Source organism: Chanos chanos, chromosome 6 (assembly GCF_902362185.1).
Source record: "Chanos chanos chromosome 6, fChaCha1.1, whole genome shotgun sequence".
Lineage (NCBI taxonomy): Eukaryota > Metazoa > Chordata > Actinopteri > Gonorynchiformes > Chanidae > Chanos > Chanos chanos.
The window spans coordinates 48,424,558-48,449,557 of record NC_044500.1 but is presented as its reverse complement, the minus strand read 5'-3'; the positions used below and the strand labels follow the sequence as shown (position 1 = coordinate 48,449,557).

Below are 25,000 nucleotides of genomic sequence, written 5' to 3'. Positions count from 1 at the left end.
CAACTGTCCCAGTACTGACCAACACATCTCCCACTGACACAGCCAACTGTCCCAGTTACTGACCAACACATCTCTCCCTGACACAGCCAACTGTCCCAGTTACTGACCAACACATCTCCCACTGACACAGCCAACTGTCCCAGTACTGACCAACACATCTCTCCCTGACACAGAGTAACAGACCTACTCACATCTACCACAGGATAAACAGACTGCTGACTGAAAAAGATATCGCTCAGCAGAGCAACAAAGACTACACACAGCAGAGACAAAAAATAAACATAGTTATAAAAATGAAAGTTACAGTGTATGCTTAAAATCACCTTTAGTTTTGCTTTGATTGATTGCTTATAATATGTGTCATTTTCTCATAAAATATTACAATTGTTTAGTCAGTATTTATGATTGAAATCTAACGCTTTAGCAATTCATATCTTTTCCAATGTGCCTTTTAACTGAGTCTTTCTCATTTTGTTGTATGTGTCTTTTAACATTTCAAGAGGATTTTGGGGTCCAGATGATTAACTGTGAAAAATGTATAAGAGGTTGTAATCTTGCGGCTGGCTGTCCAGCACAGATTCTTATCTCAGCATCCGCACAGAAATTGCTGAATTTCAACATCATAATGTGTGATATCAAAATGTCTCCTGTTTCACATGTGATAAGTATTAAACCAAAATGACAGAAAGACAGAAAGAGGCTGCAGACCAGTTTTACTTTTCACATTATTTTGGTGAGATTTTTCACTTTTTAATTCCCCTCAAACGCATCAACACTAAAGTAACCAGCCTGTTTTGAAAATGTAAGGAGTAGAAGGTACAGATATTTGTGTTAAAATGTAGGGGGTAAAAGTAAAATGTCAGAAAAATAAATACTCAGGTAAAGTACAGATACCTGAAAACTCTACTTAAGTACAGTACAGTACAATACAGTACAGTAGAGTACAGTACAGTGCAGTACAGTACAGTACAGTAGGCTACTTCCCACCGCTGATGATTATATACACATATCTAATATGTGATTTTTTTGGCATACTTGTTTAGAATGGCAACAGAGTACAGCTGCAGGGTGTTGACTTTCCAATAAGCTTCTATAAATCACTGCTGATTTTTCTAGAATGCATTTACAATCTAAATCATCCATATACTGGAATCTCATGATGTCAGCATTAAGAAACATCCACTTAGTGTTGTGTCCATCATACACACCAAAATGTCTTCACAGTGTGAGTGTAACGGCAGTTTTCTTTTTCTTAAATCAATACGTATCTGAGATGTTTGATCTCTAAATGAAGTACACAGCCCAGCCCTGAAAGAACACCACTCCTTACAAAAACACACAGTGTCACCCAAAGAAAAACTGGCCTCTCTCTCTCTCTCTCTCATGCATGCACACACACACACATACACACACACCCCCCTAAATTTTATTGCTGTACACACTGATATACATATACTCAGTCATGTGCATATATACACTCATATACTCATATGCTGCTCACACAAACCTCCTAGGACAGAAGTCAAAGGTCACTCTAGTTCCATAAGTAAAAGGTTATTGCCAGTATGTAACTACGTGTGTGTGTGTGTGTGTGTGTGTGTATGTGTGTGGATAGGTGAGAGTGTGAATGAGGTTAACTGGTCTGCGAATTACATTTCATGTGAACTTGTAGCAGGATGTGATCAACACTCTGGTAGATTTGAGTTCCCACAGTTTAAATAATTCTTTATCAGATGTGTTATACACATACACAGCGACTGACGGCCAGAGAGCTTTTATCTGACAGAGGACTGGAGAAAGGGGAGGGGAGAGGAGGAGAGACAGACTAATCACTCCATCAAAGTCAAGTGTCTGTCAGAGACACAAAGACAGCGGAACGATCAGTCCGTCCACTCTGAGTGACCCGTGAAGATGACAGTGTACATTCTTCTGCTCTGCTACCTGCTACGCCTGACCTCAGGTCAGTTCTGGGTTTACCTGTGTCTTTGCTGGTGATTGGAACGTGTGTGTATACGCATAACTTGTGGTCAGTAGCATTTTTCCTGATGTGGTCCATGTATTCTGTGTAATTGATGTGATGTGTTAGTGAAGGCAACATAAGAATTATTAGTTTGTAATTAGTTTATTAGTTTATTTCTAATAGTGAGTCCCCAGAGTCTTACATATAAGGGGTGTGTGTGTGTGTGTGTGTGTGTGTGTGTTGTGTGTGTGAGTGAGTGAGTGAGTGAGTGAGTGAGTGAGTGAGTGAGTGAGTGAGTGAGTGAGTGAGTGTGAATGTGTGTGTATGCATGTATGCGTGTGAGTGAGTGAGTGAGTGAGTGAGTGAGTGTGAGTGTGTGTGTATGCATGTATGCGTGTGTGTGTGTGTGTGTGTGTATATGCATGTATGCGTGTGAGTGAGTGAGTGAGTGAGTGAGTGCGAGTGTGTGTGTATGCACGTGAGTGAGTGAGTGTGAGTGTGTGTGTATGTATGCATGTATGTGTGTGTGTGTGTGCGTATGTATGTGTGTGAGTGAATGTGTGTGTGCATGTGTATGTATGTGTGTGTGTGTGTATGTATGCACATATGTCCGTGACTGAGTCAGTGAGTGAGTGAGTGAGTGTATGTGTGTGAGTGTGTGTGCATGCATGTATGCGTGTGAGTGAGTGAGTGAGTGAGTGTGAGTGTGTGTGTGTGTATGCATGTATGCGTGTGAGTGAGTGAGTGTGTGTGTGTCTGTGTGTGTGTGTGTGTGTGTGTGTGTGGGAGTGAGTGTGTGTGTGCATGTGTGTGTGTGTGTGTGTGTGTGTGTGCACGTATGCATGTGAGTGAGTGAGTGAGTGAGTGAGTGTGAGTGTGTGTGTATGCATGTATGCATGTGAGTGTGTGTGTGTGTGTGTGTATGTATGTGTGAGTGAGTGTGTGTGTGCATGTGTGTGTGTGTATGTGTGTACATATGTCTGTGACTGAGTGAGTGAGTGCAAGTGTGTGTATGCATTTATGCGTGCGAGTGAGAGTGTGTGTGTGTGTGTGTGTGTGTGTGTGTGTGTGTGTGTGTGTGTGTATGCATGTATGCGTGTGAGTGAGTGAGTGAGTGAGTGAGTGAGTGAGTGAGTGAATAAAAAGAAAATCACTCATAAGGCTAGAGGAAGACTTCAACTTCTTAACTCCACTGAGAACTGAGCTGTTTTCCCAAAACATTTTCCTTGGTCAGTGCTGGCCTCAACCGCTTATTCCAATCCACTTGGTTCTTCATTCAGTTTTTTTGTTTGTCTGTTTGTTTGATTGTTCCAGTCTTTTTTTTTTTTTTGTACCTTGAGCCTGCCCGAAAAATTTCAACAATCACCTGATGTTCTCCTCAAGACTACGACCAAAAATCTGAGTTTTGGTCAATGCAGAGTTTCTGTTCAATCATTAACAAAACCTTACTGGGGGGATGTCCATATCCAAGCACAGAACCATGTGTTTGGCCAAGAAATACGATGTCTTTTCATGTAGTGAATGCAGCCACTACTTCTTAAACTGTTCAAACAACCGTTAAGAGAAAGAGTGGATGGGAAGAGACAGGCAGTCAGGACTGAACGATGATAAACAGTATAGTAAGGAGAAGATGTAGTGGAGAGGACTGCTGAAATCTCTCACATTGATCTGTGTGATGTTAACATCCCAGAGCTGAACAGTGATCACGCCTGAGGACCCCTTTTGTCCTTTGTTTTTACTCTGACAGGCTGCTCTTTGTCAGGAAACAGACAGACTGTAAATATAAGCAGAAATGTGGGGGAGTCTGTGCTTCTGTCCTGTATCTGTGATCATCCACCGTCTGAAGACAGGAAGGCTTTTTGGATTGTCAAGGATTTGAAAGGTTCAGATCTTATAACCAACACGACCAGAGAGAGAGTCCAGATGTTCAGTCACACATCCTCTGGAAATTTCTCCATCTTCATATCCAATCTTACCGAAACGGACGAGGGGACGTACCTTTGTTTTTTGGACAAGGATAATTCCATGACGTTCACACTCACTGTGAATGGTAAGTTAGAATTTATATTATCTACATTTACTCAGTGGACAGAGCTTATGAATTAGGGCCACTGCTGAACAGTAACCAGCTCCTGCACTCCTCAGCCACTGTTGTCTGAATGTGTTTAGCCCTTATTCATTGGCAAATAACAAAAAAAATGTTTAAAAAAATAACATTTTGTTAAAAACAGGCGATGGAGGCTGCACAGTGAAAAACGATACAGGCCTGGAGACTATCTCCCGATTCTCTGGAGAGTCTGTGTACTTGCCCTGCCACTGTATCGATGGCAATCCAACGAGGAAATTAACGTGGCAGGCTTGGATCGGGGAACACGAATACAGCGTCACCAATACAGATTCACCATACGCTGGCAGGGTCCAGACATTCAACCACCCCGGTAACAAGTCTCTCACCATATCAAACCTCACTGAGGCTGATGGAGGAATATACATCTGTAACTATATAAAGAGAGACAGGATTCCCAGGATCTTCCTTCTGACTGTCATTGGTAAAAGAGTGATACTGTAAACTGACCTGATGTTCACCAAAGACACTTCATATGCACTGTATAACCAAACACAAAAAATTCAATTATTTGATAAAAAAGAAAAGCAACGAAGACATGTTTGTGTCACACTCTCAGCCTTTGGCTTTAAATGTTTCATTTTTGATAAATAAGTTAAGTTTCAGTGACTGCACACACACTGTGAACAGTGAATTTGTCCTCTGCATTTAACCCATCCAACACACCAGTAGTGAACACACACCAGACGCAGGAGCAGTGGGCAGCCTCCTTGGTGAGTGCCCAGGGAGCATTGCCTTGCTCAAGGGCACACAGCCATGGATGTTGGGCCTGGGAATTGAACTGGCAACCCTCCAGTCACAAACCCGGTGCTCTACCCTTTAGACCACGGCTGCCCTACACAATATACAATATGTGTGTGTGTGTGTGTGTGTGTGTGTGTCTGGCCTTTCATACAGGGGAATCATGAAATGGTGTAAATGTGTTTTGCTACAGGCTGCAAACTTGCAAATGATGAAATTCTGAAGGTGGTTGCACACTCAGGTGAGTCAGTACTGCTCCCCTGCTCCTGTAATGAACTTAGGGCCAAACCTCACAACTTCACCTGGGAGGTCCTCAAACAACAGTGGACACAAATATCCAATGAGAAGGAGTTTCACAGGGGAAGAGTTCAGATAATCAACGGCGTGTCGCCAGGAAACCTCTCTCTCCTCATATCAGACGTGACTGAAGAGGATGAAGGAGTATACAGGTGTAGAGTCAATGGAGATCACCAACATAGACTCATCTTCCTCAGAGTCAGAGGTATTTTTCTATTTATTACGTTTTATCATACACAAAACGGCTAGCAAACCACTTACTTTCATACCCGACAACAGACTCGTCAGCTACGTTTTAACATAGACGCGAAGGCTAGCTGTACGGTCGGCAAGCAAGACACTTTCAATCATAGCCCACTACAGGCTAGCATGCTACTTTTTAGCATACATGGACGGGCTGGTTTTACGTTAGGCTTGCTAGCTAGCTATTGTTTATCACACCCAACTGCAGGCTAGCTTGGTTCTTTTTTATTATACACGGAAACATATCCACATCTGCGCTGTCGGTAAATGTGAATTAAAGTGTAATCGACGGCTGCATCGGAACATCTTTAAAGCAAAGTGATACATACAAGTAAAACGTCGCAGTGCTGTTGTTCTCTATATCAGCACGCTTTGGAATGGTCTCGTTCAATCAAATTACTCGACCGGAACGAACTGATGTATAATCTGCTATTGTTCACTTAGAGCTCTCAGCTTAGTCTGGTGTCTCCTCATGTCATAAGATCTCTTCAGAAACCCCCATTAAGCCTTTACTGTTGTTACCAGGCTCCTCTCCGCAGTACTTCCCCATTGCCGTGGTATCCACCATTTTCCTCCACATCATCGTGGTTCTGGTCAAGCTCAGGAATACAGTCAAAGGTACAGAACACATCAGACAACCATGTCCTACACAAGACTACTGTATTTAGTAACAATGTCAGAGACAGGAATACAGACATGTCTGCATTATGGGCGATTCCTTTATTTTCAAGGTCGAGTGTCAGATGAAGTCATTCACCGCAACACTGTAAAGAAAAGAGGTCTCCTTCCATAGAGCAAAGATCAACAGACCCGCTGCCAAACCACAGACCTGCACCCAGCCAACTGTCCCAGTACTGACCAACACATCTCCCACTGACACAGCCAACTGTCCCAGTACTGACCAACACATCTCCCACTGACACAGCCAACTGTCCCAGTACTGACCAACACATCTCCCACTGACACAGCCAACTGTCCCAGTACTGACCAACACATCTCTCCCTGACACAGCCAACTGTCCCAGTACTGACCAACACATCTCCCACTGACACAGCCAACTGTCCCAGTACTGACCAACACATCTCTCCCTGACACAGCCAACTGTCCCAGTACTGACCAACACATCTCCCACTGACACAGCCAACTGTCCCAGTACTGACCAACACATCTCTCCCTGACACAGCCAACTGTCCCAGTTTCAAGTAATGTAATGCTTTAGCAGTTCATATCTTTTCCAATGTACCTTTTAACTGAGTCTTTCTGGTTTTGTTGTACGTGTGTCTTTTAACATTTCAAGAGGATTTTGGGGTCCAGATGATTAACTGTGAAAAATGTATAAGAGGTTGTAATCTTGCGGCTGGCTGTCCAACACAGATTCTTATCTCAGCATCCGCACAGAAATTGCTGGATTGCAACATCATAATGTGTGATATCAAAATGCCTCCTGTTTCACATGTGATAAGTATTAAACCAAAATGACAGAGAGAAGCTCCAAACCAGTTTTACTTTTCACATTATTTTGGTGAGATTTTTCAGTTTTTTTCAATATAACTGTGTCGTTTATCTTTCTAACAATACAATAAACTCTTTGGCCTCTGTTTTTCCATGTCACTGACCGTCTTCATTTAAAATATTAACATTTAGTCTGAAATGGTACAGCCATGCCACTCATAAATGCACGCACGCACACACACACACACACATCGTTCAACAATACTTTGATCTGACACTGGTTTATGACCTGGACATCAGATCTATGTGTTAATGTTAATGTGTTAAGGCTTATTATGGGTTAAGGTTTCATGTTAGGCATGTGTTTTCCCTGATGGATGTCCTGCTGAGTCATTTCCACGGTAATACAGGTGATTTCCAGGGTCCTCTTGTTTAGTCTGATTTGTGGTGGCCTTTCACTCTGACGTGGTAAAGAGGTACAGGTTGGACAGACTGAAGTGGTCCATGAGGGTTTTGAGATATGAGAGTGAAATGGGTGAAGTGTGTGCTTACACACCGCTGCACTTCACCTGTCTGCAAGATGACAGTGTGTATGAAGTATCATTTATCCTAGAAAATAAAGAAAACATTTCATGAGGAAAAATGCAATTATAACAGAACAATATTGAAAAAAAAAAATGTTTCACACAAATGACATAAAACAAATGTTAACTGACATTAACTGTGCGTTTACAACAAACCATCACTCTACACCAGTCTGAATATTTTATTTTCCATTTCTCATAGACATATGGGTGCATGACAGCCCTCCTGACTAAAAATGGACAAAGCATTCGATGAGGGTAAAAAAAAAAAATAGACATCATAAGCAGTAGCGCCCGTAGCCAGAAATACCAGCGGGGCAGACACTGACTCCAGCTCCTGAATCGCTAGCCACCGCCATTTTTGATATTGTTAATAATTAAATATAAAATATTTATTATATTAATTAGGTATAATAATGAATATATTGAAGAACAGACAGTACATTTAAATGTCCTTTTCTTCGTTACACCAGTTAAAAAAAAAAATATTTTTCGTGCCGAATATTTAAATTTAACTTATAAAACGGATAGTTCCGGTCCTGGGTGATAATTCGTCAATACAGTGTCCCAGCGATGTTAAAATACATGATTATAGAAGCAACACACATACCTGTTGTGTAAATATATTATGACTACCAGAGAGATTGGGTCCGTGATAGTAGCTCCTGTTAAATGGGACAAGACCGACAACTGGTTAGTTAGCGAGGTCTGCTATGGTTGAGAAAACCCGAAAATACCGTGTGGCCAACCAGGACAATAATAAGGAGAGCTTTAATGTTACTTTTAATCACAGAATACAGATAACGTAGCTGTCAGCTGATGATGATACCAAAACGTATTACTGCCTACCTCAGAAACGACCGGTAGTTAACCACTATATCATATCATTTTTACTGTGTAGGCTATTCAGTGCTGGCTACACTGTTTTCTAATTAAATGCTGATAAGTTATGCCTTTAACTGTAAATTGGGGAATTCGTAGTTTGGGGGCGTAACTCAAAAGTAATGTAATGAGTTGTGTAATTACTTTTCAAAAGGAGTAACAAGTCAAGTGATCCCATTACAGTTTATATTGGTAACTAATAACTAATTACTTTTTTGAGTAATTACCCTAACACTACCTGTAAACATACCAGGCAGCAGCCCACATAATGTCACGGCAGCCAACACATTTCAAAGATGACCAGTAGGCTGTCCTAACCACACAGCCATGTTTTCCACCAGCGAAAGCGGGGCGCTGAGGTGTCCCGCCTCGGTGCTGCGCGACGCACTAAATTAAGACCCAATCACTGAAATGACGATTTTAACTTTGTTCAGTGGTTTGATTCATTGACTGCACAGAAAGGTAATGTTTAATACAATGTAAATTATGATGTATTAACGTGGAAAAATAGTTCATAAGGAGAAGCTATGTTTTTGGGTGGATGATTTTTTTTAGAGGGTCTCTGCCCCACCTGCCTGATCAAGATGGCCGTTTTTCCTTAACAGAGTAAAACAAAATTACTCACAGTATTGTAATTTTTCAAGAGACGACTCTGTGTCCTCCAGTAAAGCAGAGAGCAGTTTCATTCCTAAGTCTCCCGGTATATTCCCCATCAGATGGAGCTCTTTCAAATGTGACAGGTTTTCACTCAGCGCAGTGGCCAGAGATACAAAGCCTTGATCTGCAACTCCACAGAAATTTAGACTGTAAAAAAGGGAAAAGATTAAGGTCAAATTTCCCCAAAATGTAAGTCAAGAGGGACTACAGTTTGAGGTTTTTTACTTAGGCAGTGCAAGAAAATCATAAATCATAAAAGATCTAGTTGACATATTTTGTGGAATTGCCAGTCTTTCCTTAAATTTACATTCACATAATCCATTGATTCTAGCTCTACAGAATTAAGCCAAACTACTGATTCTCTGCAGTAGTTTGGCTTAAGAGGGAGAGAGAGAAAGAGAGAGTTTTTCCTGTATTATGTAAGCATTAATCATATTCTGACTCAAATTTCACATATTTCTGTGTACTCACCTCAGAACTTGTAATTTACCCTGTGGATTTACAAGACAAGCACAGAGGGACTTCACTCCCGTGTCTTGAAGATTGTTGTGACTCAGGTCCAGCTCTCTCAGACTGGAGGAGTTTGAGCTGAGAGCTGAGGCCAGCATAGTGCAGCTGCTGTGTGTGAGCTTACAGCCAAGCAGTCTGAAGAAATGAGAAAATCAGTAATTAAGCTGCTCTCTCTCTCTTTGTGTAATTAACAGTCCTAAACATTACAGATTTCCGTTCAGAGAGATTTTTTCTTCTACAAAATTACTCATCACACTGCACCATTCCATTCCTAACAGTTTCTTTCCCTGTGTGTTATGAATTCATAATTCACTCTATACTAACAAGTAATACAGAAAGCTAATGTTGTTCTGTGGACTTATCACCAACAAGACATCACTTTAACCATGTTTTCTCTGCTGTCATATTTCAGGATAATTGAACTGGCCTGTTTTTGATCCTGTGTTTAATAGAGTAGAAGTTAACACACTGATCATCGTGCAGTCCTTTTACTACAGCGAGGACAATGCTATAATGTTTAACCACTACAGAAGTCCGGTTTGCCCGTATTCAGTTTACATATTTTACTAATCCAATTGGATAAGAAGTGCTCCATGAGAACTGATATAGTATAACAGCACTGGGGATGTTTTGCCATATATATCCCTCTGTTTTACAGCACCATAAACAACTTACTGGGCACAAAAAGTCGATTAGTTCAGTGTAAAGGTAGAAATTTAAAATGCCAAACTTTCCGACCCATAAACAGGGCCTGGTTTTGAAATCTGACTCATTTGAATTTGTAATTGAATAGCTCTGCTGTAGGACTTATATGTTACTTAAGTCAGCTCATACTGGGGCATATTTACTCTTTTCTAACAAAATTATGTAAACACACAAGATGATTAGAAACACTGGAGGATAAGTCAATGGTTCATTTCTTTTATACAATCATGTATAGTGCTTCCTAAGGCTTACGAAAGCTTTTGAAGTGAGCAGTGTGGATCCTCTAAACCAGCACAGAGCAGCTTCACTCCTGAATCCCGTAACATGTTGTTATCAAGGAACAGCTCTCTCAGACTGGAGTTCAGTCCAAGAGCTGTGGACAGTCCCACACAGCTTTTTTCTGTCAGGTTGCAGGAGCCAAGACTGTAAGAGCAAAAACACACACACACACACACACACACATATATATATATATATAAATTCTACGGTAAACCGAACATTTTGAATAAAATTGTATATGTAAATGTTCTCTCACACTTACTGTTCCATTTAGATCATATTGATGGTTTGAAAGTTCAATACATTAGTAAAATAGGTATAGGTAAAAACACATGAGTAATAGTTTGAGTGTGTTATGGTGGAAAAGGTCACCTAAATAAACTTTGATAACCTCATAAATAAAGGTCTGTTTAAATATTTAAATAAACTCACAAGTTGCAGTTTGGCAAAAGGAACACCAGAAACATTTATCTAAACATTTATCTAACTACTTCTGACACCCTGTGGACTGGATGCTCATATCTTCATGTTCCTTTGTAAAAAAAAAAAAAAAAAAAAGAAAGACAGAAAGAAAGAAAAACAGATGACAAAACTTACAGAGCTGTTCTGCACACTTTTACAACAGGAAGCAGCCTCAGTAGACATGCATCAGACCTGACGTATCTGCTCATGTCAAACACGTCCAGCTCCTCATCACATGTCAGCAGAACAAAAACCAGTGCCAGGCACTTTTCAGGTGTCAGCTGGGTTTTGGACAGAGTTCCAGATTTCAGGTAGCTTTTGATTTCTGCCACCAAAGAATGGTCGTTGAGTTCGTTCAGACAGTGAAAAAGATTGATGGATCTGTCCGGGTTTGCCGGGACCTTGTCTTTGATGTACTTGACCGTTTTTTCTTTGCCACGCCAGCGTCTTGTTGTTTGTGTCAGTAGGTTTCCTAGGAGAGTCTGATTGGACTCTACTGATAGGCCCAGAAGGAAACGGAGGAAAAGATCCCAGTGTCCGTTGTCGCTTTGTAAGGCCATATCTACTGCGCTCTTATGTAGACCAGAGAATATGTCGTTTGCCATCGTTGTATTTACCGCTGGGTTAAGTACGTTTGTGCTGTGGATGCTGAAGGACAGAAACACATACATGGCTGCTAGATGCTCCTGAATGCTGAAGTGGACAAAACAGAACACTTTGCCCTGGTTCAACCCAAACTCCTCTCTAAAGATCTGAGAGCACACTCCTGAGTATACAGACGCCTCTGTGATATCAATGCCACACTCCCTAAGGTCTTCCTCGTAGAAGATCAGGTTACCTTTCTCCAACTGTTTGTAAGCCAGTTTACCCAGCTTTAGAATCAGGTCCTCATTGGACTTCACCCTCTCATTGTACTTTTTCCCTCTGATGCACGTCTGTATGATCAGAAAATGTGTGTACATTTGAGTCAGTGTATTTGGAACCTCTCCACTTCCAGGTTCGTTTAACATTCTCCCTAGAACTGTGGCTGAAATCCAGCAGAAGACTGGAATGTGACACATGATGTACAGGCTTCTTATGGACTTCACGTGTGAGATGACTCTGCTGGACAGAGCGTGATCAGACATTCTCTTCCTGAAATACTCCTCCCTCTGAAGGTCACTGAACCCTCGAATCTCTGTCACCTCATCAACAAACTGATTAGGGATCTGATTGGCTGCTGCTGGTCGGGAGGTGATCCAGAGGAGAGCAGAGGGAAGCAGATTCCCTGTGATGAGATTTGTGAGTAAAACATCCACAGGGGCTGGTTGCGTTACATCACACAAGACCTCACTGTTCTGGAAATCCAGAGGAAGTCGACATTCGTCCAGACCATCAAAGATGAATAGGATTTTATGCTCGTCGGTTTTAGAGAATTTAAAGTCTTTTGTTTCAGGGAAGAAAATATTCAGGAGATTCATAAAGCTGAGGTTCTTTTCCTTCATCAAATTCAGCTCCCGAAAAGGAAGAGGAAAGATGAAGATTAAATCCTGGTTTGCCCTTCCCTCAGCCCAGTCCAGAATAAACTTCTGCACGGAGACTGTTTTCCCAATTCCAGCGACTCCTTTCGTCAGCACAGTTCTCACGGGTTTATCCTGTCTGGCTGACTGTTTAAAAATGTCATTGCATTTGATTGTGGTTTCCAGTGTTGCTGGTCTCCAGGATGAGTTCTCAATCTGTCTGACCTCATGTTCATTATTGACCTTTCCGCTCCCACCCTTTATAATGTAGAGCTCTGTGTAGATCTCATTAAGGACAGTAGGGTCCTGTTGTTTTGCCGTTCCTTCACATACATACTGAAACTTCCTCTTCAGACTGGCCCACCGTAAGTTATGAATTTCTGTCGCTGTCCAAGCAGATTCAAACCTACAAATTAATTTCAGATTTTTCTTAAAACATGTTTATATTTCATTCAGACAGCTTCTTTTGCACTACTACTGACAAATTTCGAAAGTTTTCCTGTGTATTTCCATTTTCATCGTAATACACAGGAAAACGGTGCTGAACTTTGTTCGAAATGGTATCTCACCGTTCTGTGGTAAAGTGTTTGGTCTCTTTGACAATGAGAGAGAGGCCTTTTGACGTGCCAGACTTCACAGATACACCACTGGGTAGAGATACGTGTGACTTTCCATCCTGTTGATCGGAAATCCTCAAAAAAAAAAAAAAAAATCCCAAAAGTGTTTTAAAGTGAAAATCATCATAATATTTAGCTTTTACATGGTGTTACTGAACCATGTTTTCTTGAATCAGCCCTGAGAATCCAGTCAGCAAAACACTGTTAGTCAGGTCAGTCCCTGTCTTGGCTGATTCTCCAGTAGTCACTGAGTCTTTAATCAGACTGACAGAGGACATGAGTGAGGAGTCAATGCCAAACTCAGCTCAGGAAGTGTTGTGCAGATTTGAGGGTAAAAAGATCTTCTGTGAACATCTGAATGAAACTCTTTCATAAAATGCTATACTGAGATGGGAATCATAACCCAAAAAATAAATACAAATGGAAATGTGAGGACTGTGCTCTATTACCTCTCTTTGGTAAGTAAATCCTTCCCTCTGAAGTTGATTGGAAACCCCATTGATCCCTCACTCTGGGCAGACACACAGCTCAGGTCAGCAGAAGGTGATCTCTGCAGTGGGATGACGACCCTTCAAAACCCAATGTGCTCATTAATTCAGCTTTAATGGTTAATTAATAGTTCTAACACTTTCATTCCTTTGAGATGTGTTTTTTGAAAACGTGTGATTCTACCAACTGACTGAAAACCACAGAAAGAATAAGATTAATTTAAAGAACAACAAGAGTACAGAAAACGCAGACGCTCTGTAAAAGGGGAAAAATGTATGTGTATTGGGATATAGGGCAGTGAATGGACGTGAAACGTGTGCGTCATCTCCCCCCAGTTAATCAAGACCCCGTTTGGAGCGCGTGCAGAACACGGTCAGAGGTGCTGGTTCGGCACCAGACCAGAGTTCACACACTCACACTCAGTCTGTGCAGGTGAACTGCTTTTCCCGCTTCGATGTGAGATGTTACCTTGGCCCAGCAGGACAGTCACCGTCCCTGAAGTTAATAGGGAACCCCATTGAACCGTCGCTCCTCATGGATACACAGCTGTGGATGTGCACGAATGAAGATTAAAAAAATACACGTTAATCACGTACTTTGACCTTTATTTGACCTGTTTGCCTAAGAGCATCTGTCAAAATTAAAATATTTCTTCCCTCTCTAGACCTTGTAACAGTCATTTTGTTACGGTACAGCTTAGGCTTCATAGAATAGAAGTTTGTTCCACATGGCTTCGGTTTTGTAGCTGTATCTACTGCCTCTCTGTAGCACAGCTGCTCTGAGGCAATCTTCCGTTCTTCTCTTAGACACAACTAACTAAGCTGATCAGGAGGCCAGAGCTGAAGAGTGAGGGGTGAGATTTAAAGGGAAAAAATCCTTCAGGTCTTTTCAATCTCCAGGAATCTCTATTAAAGAGGAATGAGGCAGAATAACATGTGGAACAGAATGTACAACAGAATCTAGAACAGAATGTAGGATAGAATCTAGAACAGAATGTAGGATAGAATGCATTGTAGAGTGTAGAACCATATACCCAAACGTACCTGAGTGCTCAAGCTTGGACCCCATACTCTTACCTCGCAGTATCAGCACGGTCAGTGTGGTGGCTGTTTAGGCTGAGTTTAGAGAGGCACTCTCCCTCACACTGCTCCCTCTTCCCTGACAGCCTGCTCTGGGTGACAGGCGTCCCCTGCTCACCGTCGTTCACCTGGCTCATTTTAGAAGGAAAGACCGTTCCTCTCAGGGATTCATTTTCGACTACGCGTAGTGGTTCCAACAGTCCTGTGAAATACAGAAATATGTTCAATCTGATGTGCTGAAGTGGTGTGAAAAAGTACCAACGAAACTTTGCTCCATCAGCGTAAAGTGAAAGCACAGTAGTGACCGGACAGGTTTAGCGTGTTCTGTGGAGTCATAAGATTTCATTCCAAAGCTAGAGAGGAGATCCTTTTACACACATGTCCTTTTTTTTTTTTAAAAAAAGGCAAAAGCTACACAGAGAAGAAGATGACGATCAAACAAATTACAATATAAAACAAATACAAATTAAGACATTAACACAATGAAACTTCTGATCGGGAGTTCTGTAGGAGCGCTGTGCTGGGAACAGAAAAATCAGTTTGTCAAGTCAGTCTCAGTAAATTCTGGAAAGATCAGTGAAACCCACTCAGCTACTCCTTTTTTCTTTCTTTCAACAAATTTTGTCTTTCAACAAATAGTGTTGTGTAAATATCTATACTTCATAAGGTAGTGTTGTGTAAAAATCTATACTTCATAAGGTAGTGTTGTGTAAATACCTGTACTTCATAAGGTAGTGTTGTGTAAATATCTGTACTTCATAAGGTAGTGTTGTGTAAATACCTGTACTTCATAAGGTAATGTTGTGTAAACATCTATATTTCATAAGGTAGTGTTGTGTAAATATCTATACTTCATAAGGTAGTGTTGTAGAAATATCTGTACTTCATAAGGTAGTGTTGTGTAAATATCTATACTTCATAAGGTAGTGTTGTAGAAATATCTGTACTTCATAAGGCAGTGTTGTGTAAATGCCTGTACTTCATAAGGTAGTGTTGTGTAAATATCTATACTTCATAAGGTAGTGTTGTAGAAATATCTGTACTTCATAAGGTAGTGTTGTGTAAATGCCTGTACTTCATAAGGTAGTGTTGTTTAAATATCTAGACTTCATAAGGTAGTGTTGTAGAAATATCTGTACTTCATAAGGTAGTGTTGTAGAAATATCTGTACTTCATAAGGTACTCACTATCTAAGCCGCTTATCCTAACTAGGGTCGCGGGGGGTGCTGGAGCCTATCCCAGCAGTCATAGGGCGAAAGGCGGGGAAACACCCTGGACAGGTCGCCAGTCCATCGCAGGGCACTTCATAAGGTAGTGTTGTAGAAATATCTGTACCTCATAAGATAGTGTTGTGTAGCTCTCAAGTGAGTGTAAGGGTTAGAGACCCTGCTTCTGTACACAGTGACTTTTAGACCATGTAAAACACCCAGTGGTGTCCAATATGAATGCTGACATTCACTTTAACACAGATCTATGTGTTCAGCAGAACACAGCACAATGCAGCCCTGTTGTGTTTTTCTCCCAAATAAAAAGATTCCTGTTTAAAAATAGTTTCAGGGGATTTCCCTTAAAGGTTCTTTGATTGACACATCTCCACATTCTCTACACATCCCTTCCTTGTGTCTGTTTGATGAGCAAGAAAAACACCTGGTGAGAGAATTCTGATTTTGTACTATTAAAAGCATACACCCAGAGGCTGTTTCCAGGTTTGGATGCATTAACAGCGAAACACTTCCTCAAACAGAGAGTTGCATCAGTTTACCCTCATGCAGGTCAAATTTCTCAGTTCTTTTTATGGAATAAGAAACATTCTTGTCTTGGTTTACAGAAAGGTTGTTTTTTTACCTGTTAGTTTACAGGAGATCTGAACTCTGGTACTCAGAGAAACTGTCCTATTTTTTTTTTTTTTTATTTCTGTTTGGTTTGAGTCGTCCGACTCCTCTGATGGGTTGATGTTCTTTTATCTTTCTTTAACCTTAATGTAGAGGGATTTGTTGTTAGTATTGTTTAACTGAAGTTACAGTTAAATGTCCGACGTTATTCTCCTATGTTATCCTTCTCCGAAGGAAGAGAACTTTGTGGGGGTTTGTGTCCGGAGAAAGCCGAGGGAAGAGAACAACGTTCCCTGCTGCTGTATGTCTAAAGGCAGAGATACGGTCACATCACAGCGGTCAGACACAGCCCTTGACCGTCACTCTGCCCTTGGCACAGCGGTCAGACACTTAACCGTCACTCTGCCCTCAGCACAGCGGTCAGACACAGCCCTTGACCGTCACTCTGCCCTGGGCACAGCGGTCAGACACTTAACCGTCACTCTGCCCTCAGCACAGCGGTCAGACACAGCCCTTGACCGTCACTCTGCCCTCGGCACAGCCACGGGAAACACACCTCTCTCATCTCATCTTCTTTTTTCTTTTTCTTCGGACACTCCTTAAGGCACAATTATAGATTCTCACAGAGTGACAACTTCCCTGTAGACGCCGATAAACTGATTCAGAGGTGGATTCCCTGAGCACCAGGATGAAGCCAGACGCCTGCTGTGGTATTCCCAAACGCTGAGGTTTAAGTAGTATAATGGTAAATAATATTTAAGTTTCACTGGTTTTTTTTATCTTCAGTTTATCCTGATGTTTAACCGTCTCTTTTTAAATTGAGGCAGGAATTTTATTTTTACATTTTGGTGACAGTAACCATTCAAACCTACACAACCTCTCTTCTAAACCAGCCGATAAAATGTTAGCACACGGCCCTCGATTCATCAAATGTTAATTATCCAGGAAAACGATACTACTTCAGCCCCAGAGCTGTCTTAAAATGAACAAAACTGGTGATGTTGAGGACAAGACACTTGTTTATTTGAAAATAAAGAAAAAAAATACATTTGTACATTCTCTACAACACTCCTGGTAGTCCAACAGCAGATATATCACAGTAAACTCATAAACTGAAAAAAAATTACAGTCATGAATCCAGAAACACTCCATGCTAACAGGCCATCAACCAGAGGTGATGTGAAGGAAGTGTTGCTAAGGAGAAAGATCTGTTGCTAAGGAGATGACAACTGAGATAACCATGGATTTCCACTCTCAAGATAAACTGTGAGCGAGGTCATCTTAAGGTCAGTGTTCAGGTAGAATGTTTATAGAAAGACAGTAAGTCGTCTAAACTCTGCGTCTGGGCAGATGACTGGGGCTTTTGCTGAGGAGCTGTGTGTGTGCTGGTGTGTGAATCCTGTGAATACTGTGTGTGTGCCTGTCTGGCTTCTCTGTTTGTTCCTCTCTGTGAATCAGACCACTTAAAGGAAAGTTTGGCTTTGCTCTGCCCATCATCCGTAGTCCTGTTCTGATTGGCTCTCCTCTCTGTGAAGTAGGCAGAGGGCGGGGCAAACTCAGAATCCCGTTCGTCCCGACGTCGACTCGCCCACTGACCCCAGGAGAATTCTGGAAGAGGGAAGGATGATATGTAGGCTTTTGGTTGTGATAAAAAGGAGTCTGTTTAAGTCAGCGTTTTTGTACCAAACAGTGAGATGGTGAGGACTTCTGTCTGAACTGTTTTAATGGGTTTCTCTCACTTTCACAGTTTAAAGCTCAACTTCAACCCGGACTCTCCACAGTGAATCTGTATGTATGTGTGTGCGTGTGTGTGTGTGAGAGTATGTGTGTGTGTGTGTGTGTGAGCATGTCACCTTTTCCTCTGTCCCACTCCCTGACATGAGGGACTCGTGTGTGTGTGTGTGTGTGTGTGTGTGCGTGTGTGTGTGTGTGCGTGTGTGTGTGTGAGAGTATGTGTGTGTGTGTGTGTGTGAGCATGTCACCTTTTCCCCTGTCCCACTCCCTGACATGAGGGACTCCTGGTTTGGTGTCTTTTCTCTCCTGTATTTCCACCTCTACTTTCTGTACAGCAGGACCCTGAGGGGCAGGGGGTCCAATCACAGCTTCATCACCACCCTCCTCATCCTCATCGTCTCCTCCAGCAACCACCGCAGCACCAGCATCAGCACCAGCACCTGTAACCCGGCAACAGAGCTCAACAATCAGATTCCATCGTCTCTAAAACCAAACACTCACACACGTTAACATAAAAACACACACATATGCACACATATATTTATTCAGACAATACACAAGAACACTCACACACACACACACACACCTTCCTCCTCTCCAGTTCCCAGTTCCAGTTTGCTCTTCTTCGTCTTCCTCATCCTCACTTTGGCCAACCGAGCCTCCAGAAGAGCTTTCCTCTTCTCTTTCAGCTGTTCACGCTTAGTGCGCTGCTCTGTCGTCTGCACAGGGAGAGAGAGGGAGAAAATGAGAACATTCTCCCATACACATATGTGACACACTGACCTGAGAGAGAAAAGCTGTATTAAACTACAGTCTATTATGTATCAAATTTCTCAACCAGTGCCGTGTGTTGAGGTATGAGCAGTGCCGTGTGTTGAGGTGTGGACAGGGCTGTGTTGAGGTGTGAGCAGTGCTGTGTTGAGGTGTTGGCAGTGCTGTGTTGAGGTGTGAGCAGTGCTGTTTGTGGAGGTGTGGACAGGGCTGTGTTGAGGTGTGGACAGGGCTGTGTTGAGGTGTGAGCAGTGTTGTGTGTTGAGGTGCAGGCAGTGCTGTGTGTTGAGGTGTGGACAGGGCTGTGTTGAGGTGTGAGCAGTGTTGTGTGTTGAGGTGTGAGCAGTGCCGTGTGTTGAGGTGTGAGCAAGGCTGTGTTGAGGTGCGGACAGGGCTGTGTTGAGGTGCGGACAGGGCTGTGTTGAGGTGCGGACAGGGCTGTGTGTTGAGGTGCAGGCAGTGCTGTGTGTTGAGGTGCAGGCAGTGCTGTGTGTTGAGGTGCGAGCAGTGCTGTGTGTTGAGGTGCGGGCAGTGCTGTGTGTTGAGGTGCGGGCAGTGCTGTGTGTTGAGGTGTGGACAGGGCTGTGTTAAGGTGTGAGCAGTGCTGTGTATTGAGGTGTGGACAGGGCTGTGTTGAGGTGTGAGCAGTGCTGTGTTGAGGTGTGAGCAGTGCTGTGTGTTGAGGTGTGAGCAGTGCTGTGTGTTGAGGTGTGGACAGTGCTGTGTGTTGAGGTGTGAGCAGTGCTGTGTGATGAGGTGTGAGCAGTGCTGTGTGTGGAGGTGTGGACAGTGCTATGTTAAGGTGTGGACAGTGTTGTGTGTTGAGGTGCGGGCAGTGCTGTGTGTTAAGGTGTGGGCAGTGCTGTGTGTTGAGGTGTGGACAGGGCTGTGTTGAGGTGTGGGCAGTGCTGTGTGTTAAGGTGTGGACAGTGCTGTGTGTTGAGGTGTGGACAGGGCTGTGTTAAGGTGTGGACAGTGCTGCTGGTTTGGCAGAGAAAGTTAGCTGACCCTCTATTACTGGAGTATTAATGCAGATCATAAAATCACCTTACAGGGGACAAAGGCTTACACACAGGAGCCAAACAGGGAAAGAGAAAAAGTGAAAGGTATGAAAAGTAGAGATCTGTCACCTGGTCTCTCAACATGTCCAGAGTGTCCCTCTGTTTCCTCCGCAACTGTTCATCCTGAGCAAACGCATAGTACCCCACACCTAGTTCCCTGGCCTCTGAAACACACACACAAAAACATATTAACTGTCACACCATCACACACACGCTTCACTGGCCTCTGAAACACACACACACATTAACCATTAGACACACACATATAGTTTCCTGGCCTCTTAAACACAAGCACACACACACATTAGCCATTACACTCACACACTTGTTAAACATTATACACACTCATACACATATTACATACACATGTTAAACACTACATATATATACACACCTGTTAAACACTACATATATACACACACACATGCATACATCTGTTAAACACTACACACATACCACTCATTAAGCACTGCACATACAGACAGTCATTAAACATTACATATACATACACACACAAGATGAATATCATGCACACACATCTCCTGACCTGCCATCTCCTTTCACACACACACACACATGCACGCACACGCACGCACACACACACACACACACACAAGATGAATATCATGCACACACACACACAAGATGAATATCATGCACACACATCTCCTGACCTGCTATCTCCTTTCACACACACACATCTTCACACACACACGCACGCACACACGCATACACACACACACACACACATACACACAAGATGAATGTCATGCACAAACACACACGCACACAAGATGAATATCATGCACATCTCCCGACCTGCTATCTCTTTTCACACACACACACATGCACACACACACACACACACACGCACACACACACACACACGTAGACACACACATCTCCCGACCTGCTATCCCCTTTCACACACACACACATGCACACACACACACACACACACACACACACACATCTTCAGTTCAGGTAGGTGTGGAGTAAGTGCGATTCCTCCAGTCTCTCTCTCTCTCACCCTGTTCTCTGATGTTCTCATAATGTATGGGTCCCACTGGTCTGCTCATCTGGTCCTCCTCCTCTCTCTCCCACTGCTCCCTCTGCATCTCCCTCCTCATGTCATCAGACAGCAGAGTCTTCACCACTGCACTCTCCCTGCAGGGGGCGAGAGGAGGGGGAGGGGCAGGGGGAGAGAGAGAGAGAGAGAGAGAGAGAGAGAGAGAGGAAGAGACAATGAGATGCAGAAAACACATATTTACAAGGGTGTCATAGCAACACAGGCAGAAAATGCAGAACTGCATATCTTGTCAGAATTTGTACCTTTTGCCTTTTAAGTCCTGGTCCATTTTTTGAAACTCTGGCAGGTCCTTTTTCAAACACCTACGAGATCTTCCCAACGCATCCACATAGTCCACCCTGGCAGAGAGAGAGGTTACACATTACTGAGAGATTACACATTACTGAGAGATTACACATTACAGAGAGATTACACATTACTGAGAGATTACACATTACAGAGAGGTTACACATTACAGAGATGTTACACAGACACACACAAACACACACAGACACACACGCGCACACACACACACACAAACACAAACACACACGCGCACGCACACACGCACACACACATCTCACCATTCCTCCTCTGGGTTCTGTGGTGGTGGTATGGGGACCCGTGTATCAGCATCCTCTCCGTCTCGATCTGGTCCCTCATCCTCTCGCTGCGTGTGTGCTGCTTTCTTCTGGTCAATGATTTTCTGAGTGAAGTCCACCAAGAAAAGGCCCTCTGTCTCCTCATCTAAAACACACACACACACACATTCCCGAATAAGACACCATTTGTGTGTCATTCATACAAACACACATGCACACACACACACCCCGCATCAGACACTGTGTGTGTAATATCATTAACATGGGTGAGTTCAGGCATGACCAAACCAGGGCTGACATCTGATCACATGACACACTCTCTGACCCAGGATCAGCCAGTAGACAGGCCTCAGTGACTGACTGATCGCTAAGAGAAACTGCCTGACAAGAGCAGAATGAGCATTAACCTGGAAAATCTCCTTTCGTCATCTGTTCATACAGACGCGCTTTCTCCTCTAATTTCTGCCTAAGAGAGAAAGAGAGAGGGAGAGAGAGAGAGAAAGAGAGAGAGAATGAGTTATTGAAAAATAAACCTTGCAACATTTTCACTACAGTACATGTGATATGGGGGGTATTCCAGAAAGCTAGTTTAGTGAAAACTAAGAGTTTGTTAACTCAGAGTAAGTAGTAAACGTCCTAATAGAAGAGCCTTATGGCTTAATTCTCCTGACAAAACAAAGCCATCATAGGGCTCTTCTATTAGGAGGTTTACTGCTTACCCTGAATTTTCACTAAACCCGCTCTCTGGAATACCCCCCAGATCAGTGCTTCATGACTGTACGCTATCAAGAGCATCGCTAATGTGAATGAGGTAAAGACATGGGCGAATGCGTTCGCTAATTAAAGCTTCACTCACTTTGACTTGTCCAAGGTGTTCTCTTCCTCTACGCTCTGTTCTACGTCTTTCTGAGCACGAGCAGACACGCCTTCATTGTGTTTAGTCCAGACAGTAGGCTTCTGATGGCAAACACACACCCGGACCAAGTTATTAAGGCTGTTTATTTCATTCAACTGTAACTGAACCAAGCGGTAAAATTTAGGGGGATTTATAGCGTTCACGCACCTTAATTTTGGCTTTGGATTTGGGTTCGGATCCTGCATCCTGTCCGAGTTTGTCCTGTTTAAATTGCTCCTGTTTTCGATAGAGCTCGGCCTTCAAATCAACCAGCTGAAAAAAAACCGAGGCGAGAAGTTTTGATTGATGTATCACACTCAAGAAAACACCACACCGGTGACAAACAGCGCTACAAGTGGTTTTAAAAAGAGCAGATCGGTTCCGAATTTCACAGTTTTATTTGCAAAATTGCAAGATGTCCCAGCAATTTAGGGAGAAACGGTTGCTGGTAACGTTAGCTGTGTTTATTAGCAACAATGTACAAAACACTCAATGATAACACGGTTCTTAACTATACTGTCTGAGGGGATCTATAATTGTTGGATACCTCTTACAAAAAAGCCAACACATCTTCATCAAAGACTTCAGCGCCAGTAAAAGCTGAAAAGCAGTTGTACATAGTGTTGACAACATCTTTGGCTAAACTTAGTGTGCAGTGTATTGTACATTAAACATACTGTGCACTGTACAAAACGCTATTAGCTGTTAGCATGTCAGCTAAAAATGCTAGTCGGCCAATGTGAGAGCAAGACTGGTTCTTCTAAATAAAGTGACCCCAAACTTACCGATGAGGCAGTCACATTGTACTGTTTTTTCTTTTTATCCATGGCGGAAAAATAATCACATACAACCCAATTTCTGACTAGAAACCGTAAACTGATCTCAGCAACAGCGACATCTTGATGAGTGACGTATTTTGGTCAGAACTATAAACTGAGATTGTTTTTTGTTTCCGCCACCTGCTGCCTTGGAGGTTACACAACATTTTTGAAATGCCAAACCTAGATGCTCAGCGTACGACATTTCACCGTTCATACTCACTGTAGTAACTGTTTTGGTTTCATTAGGACAGTTAAAGCTGCGTACAGATAAGATTACTTCCTGTTATCTGCGAAAATGAATGAAAATTCCAGAAAATGGTGGGAACAGAACTTCTTGATAAATATTTGCTACCCGTATCTAGAGCCTGAGTTGCTGAGCACACATGTTAACGAAGACGCGCATAACTCAGACGACCGGAGGCAACCAACCTCTCCTTTACCCTGTTCAATCCCACTGATCTATCTATCTATCTGTGTCCTGAACAGTTTTGCACTTCTATAGATACATCTAAAAATATATAAATAAAATATACAAATACGCACATCTGTTCTCTCAATTCGACATCTTTTCCCGTCTCTCCATTAATAGCATTTCTAACCATGTAAATATGTAAATAACCTGTGGTCTTGAAAGCTCTCCATCACTACAGACCCACCAACAAATCCCTTCTTCCTGTATAGCAACATTATACGCACATTATTTCAGCTCAAAATATCTCTATCTCCTTGGTGAATTTCACAAGACAGACATATCGCTTATCTCAATAAATATTTATTCCTGTCTCTTAGCCACCACACACACACACACACACACACACACACACTGATATTTGAGCCAGCTCTTTCTCTCGTCTGGATTTGCAGATATTTGGACAGTTCGATCTAGGGACATTGAGCCATGTGACTATTTGTTTTGTTATCTCTTTGCTTCCGTAAGGATGAGATCAGAGCTGATAACCGTCCTATATAAGAGTCTGTCACCCTGAGAGGAGCAGCCAAACCTAAGACCATCACCGCCACACACAGACAACACTACAGGAACACTTCAGCAGGTGAGTCTGTCCGGCACCGATACACTCACACACGAGTACACACACACAGACACACACTCACACAGATGTCACAGAGACAATAGTACACACACACAGACACACACTCACACAGATGTCACAGAGACAATAGTACACACACACAGACACACACACTCACACAGATGTCACAGAGACAATAGTACACACACACAGACACACACTCACACAGATGTCACAGAGACAATAGTACACACACACTACAACAGGTGACCATGTCTAGCTCTGACACACACACCCAGCTATAATTTAGACAAAGTTACAGTCATACTCCAATACATAAATTCCTATGTGTCTGCGCTATAACCACTGAAAGGCTGCAAACCACTTTTGGATTCCACTGCTTTGGTGAGTGTGTGTGTGTGTATCTGTCTGAATGAACAAAAACTGAGGAGAAATCCTATCAGAGAACTTTAGGTTGTATTTTGACTTAATTGCAAACTGGTGTTTTTTGTTTGTTTGCTTATTTGTTTGTTTTACTATCTCTGCTCTTCAAGGAGCCCACACTAGTTACCCATGATGCAGCTGGGCCGACGTGCTGGTCAC

At 42.6% G+C, this 25,000-nt stretch overlaps 3 protein-coding genes across 4 annotated transcripts in view; 1 reads left to right on the top strand and 2 right to left on the bottom strand.

The window, feature by feature from the left end:
- Positions 1-8,901: 8,901 nt before the first annotated feature.
- LOC115815508 (NLR family CARD domain-containing protein 3-like) lies at positions 8,902-14,718 on the bottom strand. The gene is made up of 5 exons (XM_030778461.1): positions 14,579-14,718; positions 13,971-14,048; positions 11,033-12,802; positions 9,413-9,586; positions 8,902-9,088 (listed from the first exon to the last, which is right to left on the bottom strand). The coding sequence occupies exons 1-5, from the start codon at positions 14,716-14,718 to the stop codon at positions 8,902-8,904; spliced, it is 2,349 nt and encodes a 782-aa protein (XP_030634321.1).
- A 2,794-nt stretch (positions 14,719-17,512) lies between these two features.
- On the bottom strand, positions 17,513-23,425 carry ccdc174 (coiled-coil domain containing 174). Of its 2 annotated transcripts, none has more exons than XM_030777452.1 (11): positions 23,331-23,425; positions 22,714-22,818; positions 22,507-22,607; positions 22,058-22,116; positions 21,633-21,795; positions 21,312-21,407; positions 21,010-21,146; positions 20,049-20,143; positions 18,734-18,866; positions 18,396-18,587; positions 17,513-18,021 (listed from the first exon to the last, which is right to left on the bottom strand). In XM_030777452.1, the coding sequence occupies exons 1-11, from the start codon at positions 23,370-23,372 to the stop codon at positions 17,708-17,710; spliced, it is 1,437 nt and encodes a 478-aa protein (XP_030633312.1). In that variant the 5' UTR covers positions 23,373-23,425; the 3' UTR covers positions 17,513-17,707. The 2 variants fall into 2 exon arrangements, with proteins under 2 accessions (XP_030633312.1, XP_030633311.1); XM_030777451.1 differs by having other exon boundaries at positions 18,396-18,581.
- Positions 23,426-24,970: 1,545 nt separating this feature from the next.
- The window catches only part of ghrl (ghrelin/obestatin prepropeptide), a 2,104-nt gene continuing 2,074 nt past the window's right edge, over positions 24,971-25,000 (top strand). Inside the window, exon 1 of the mRNA XM_030778460.1 lies at positions 24,971-25,000. This exon is cut by the window's right edge and continues 87 nt beyond it. Coding sequence (XP_030634320.1) covers positions 24,971-25,000 — 30 coding nt within the window.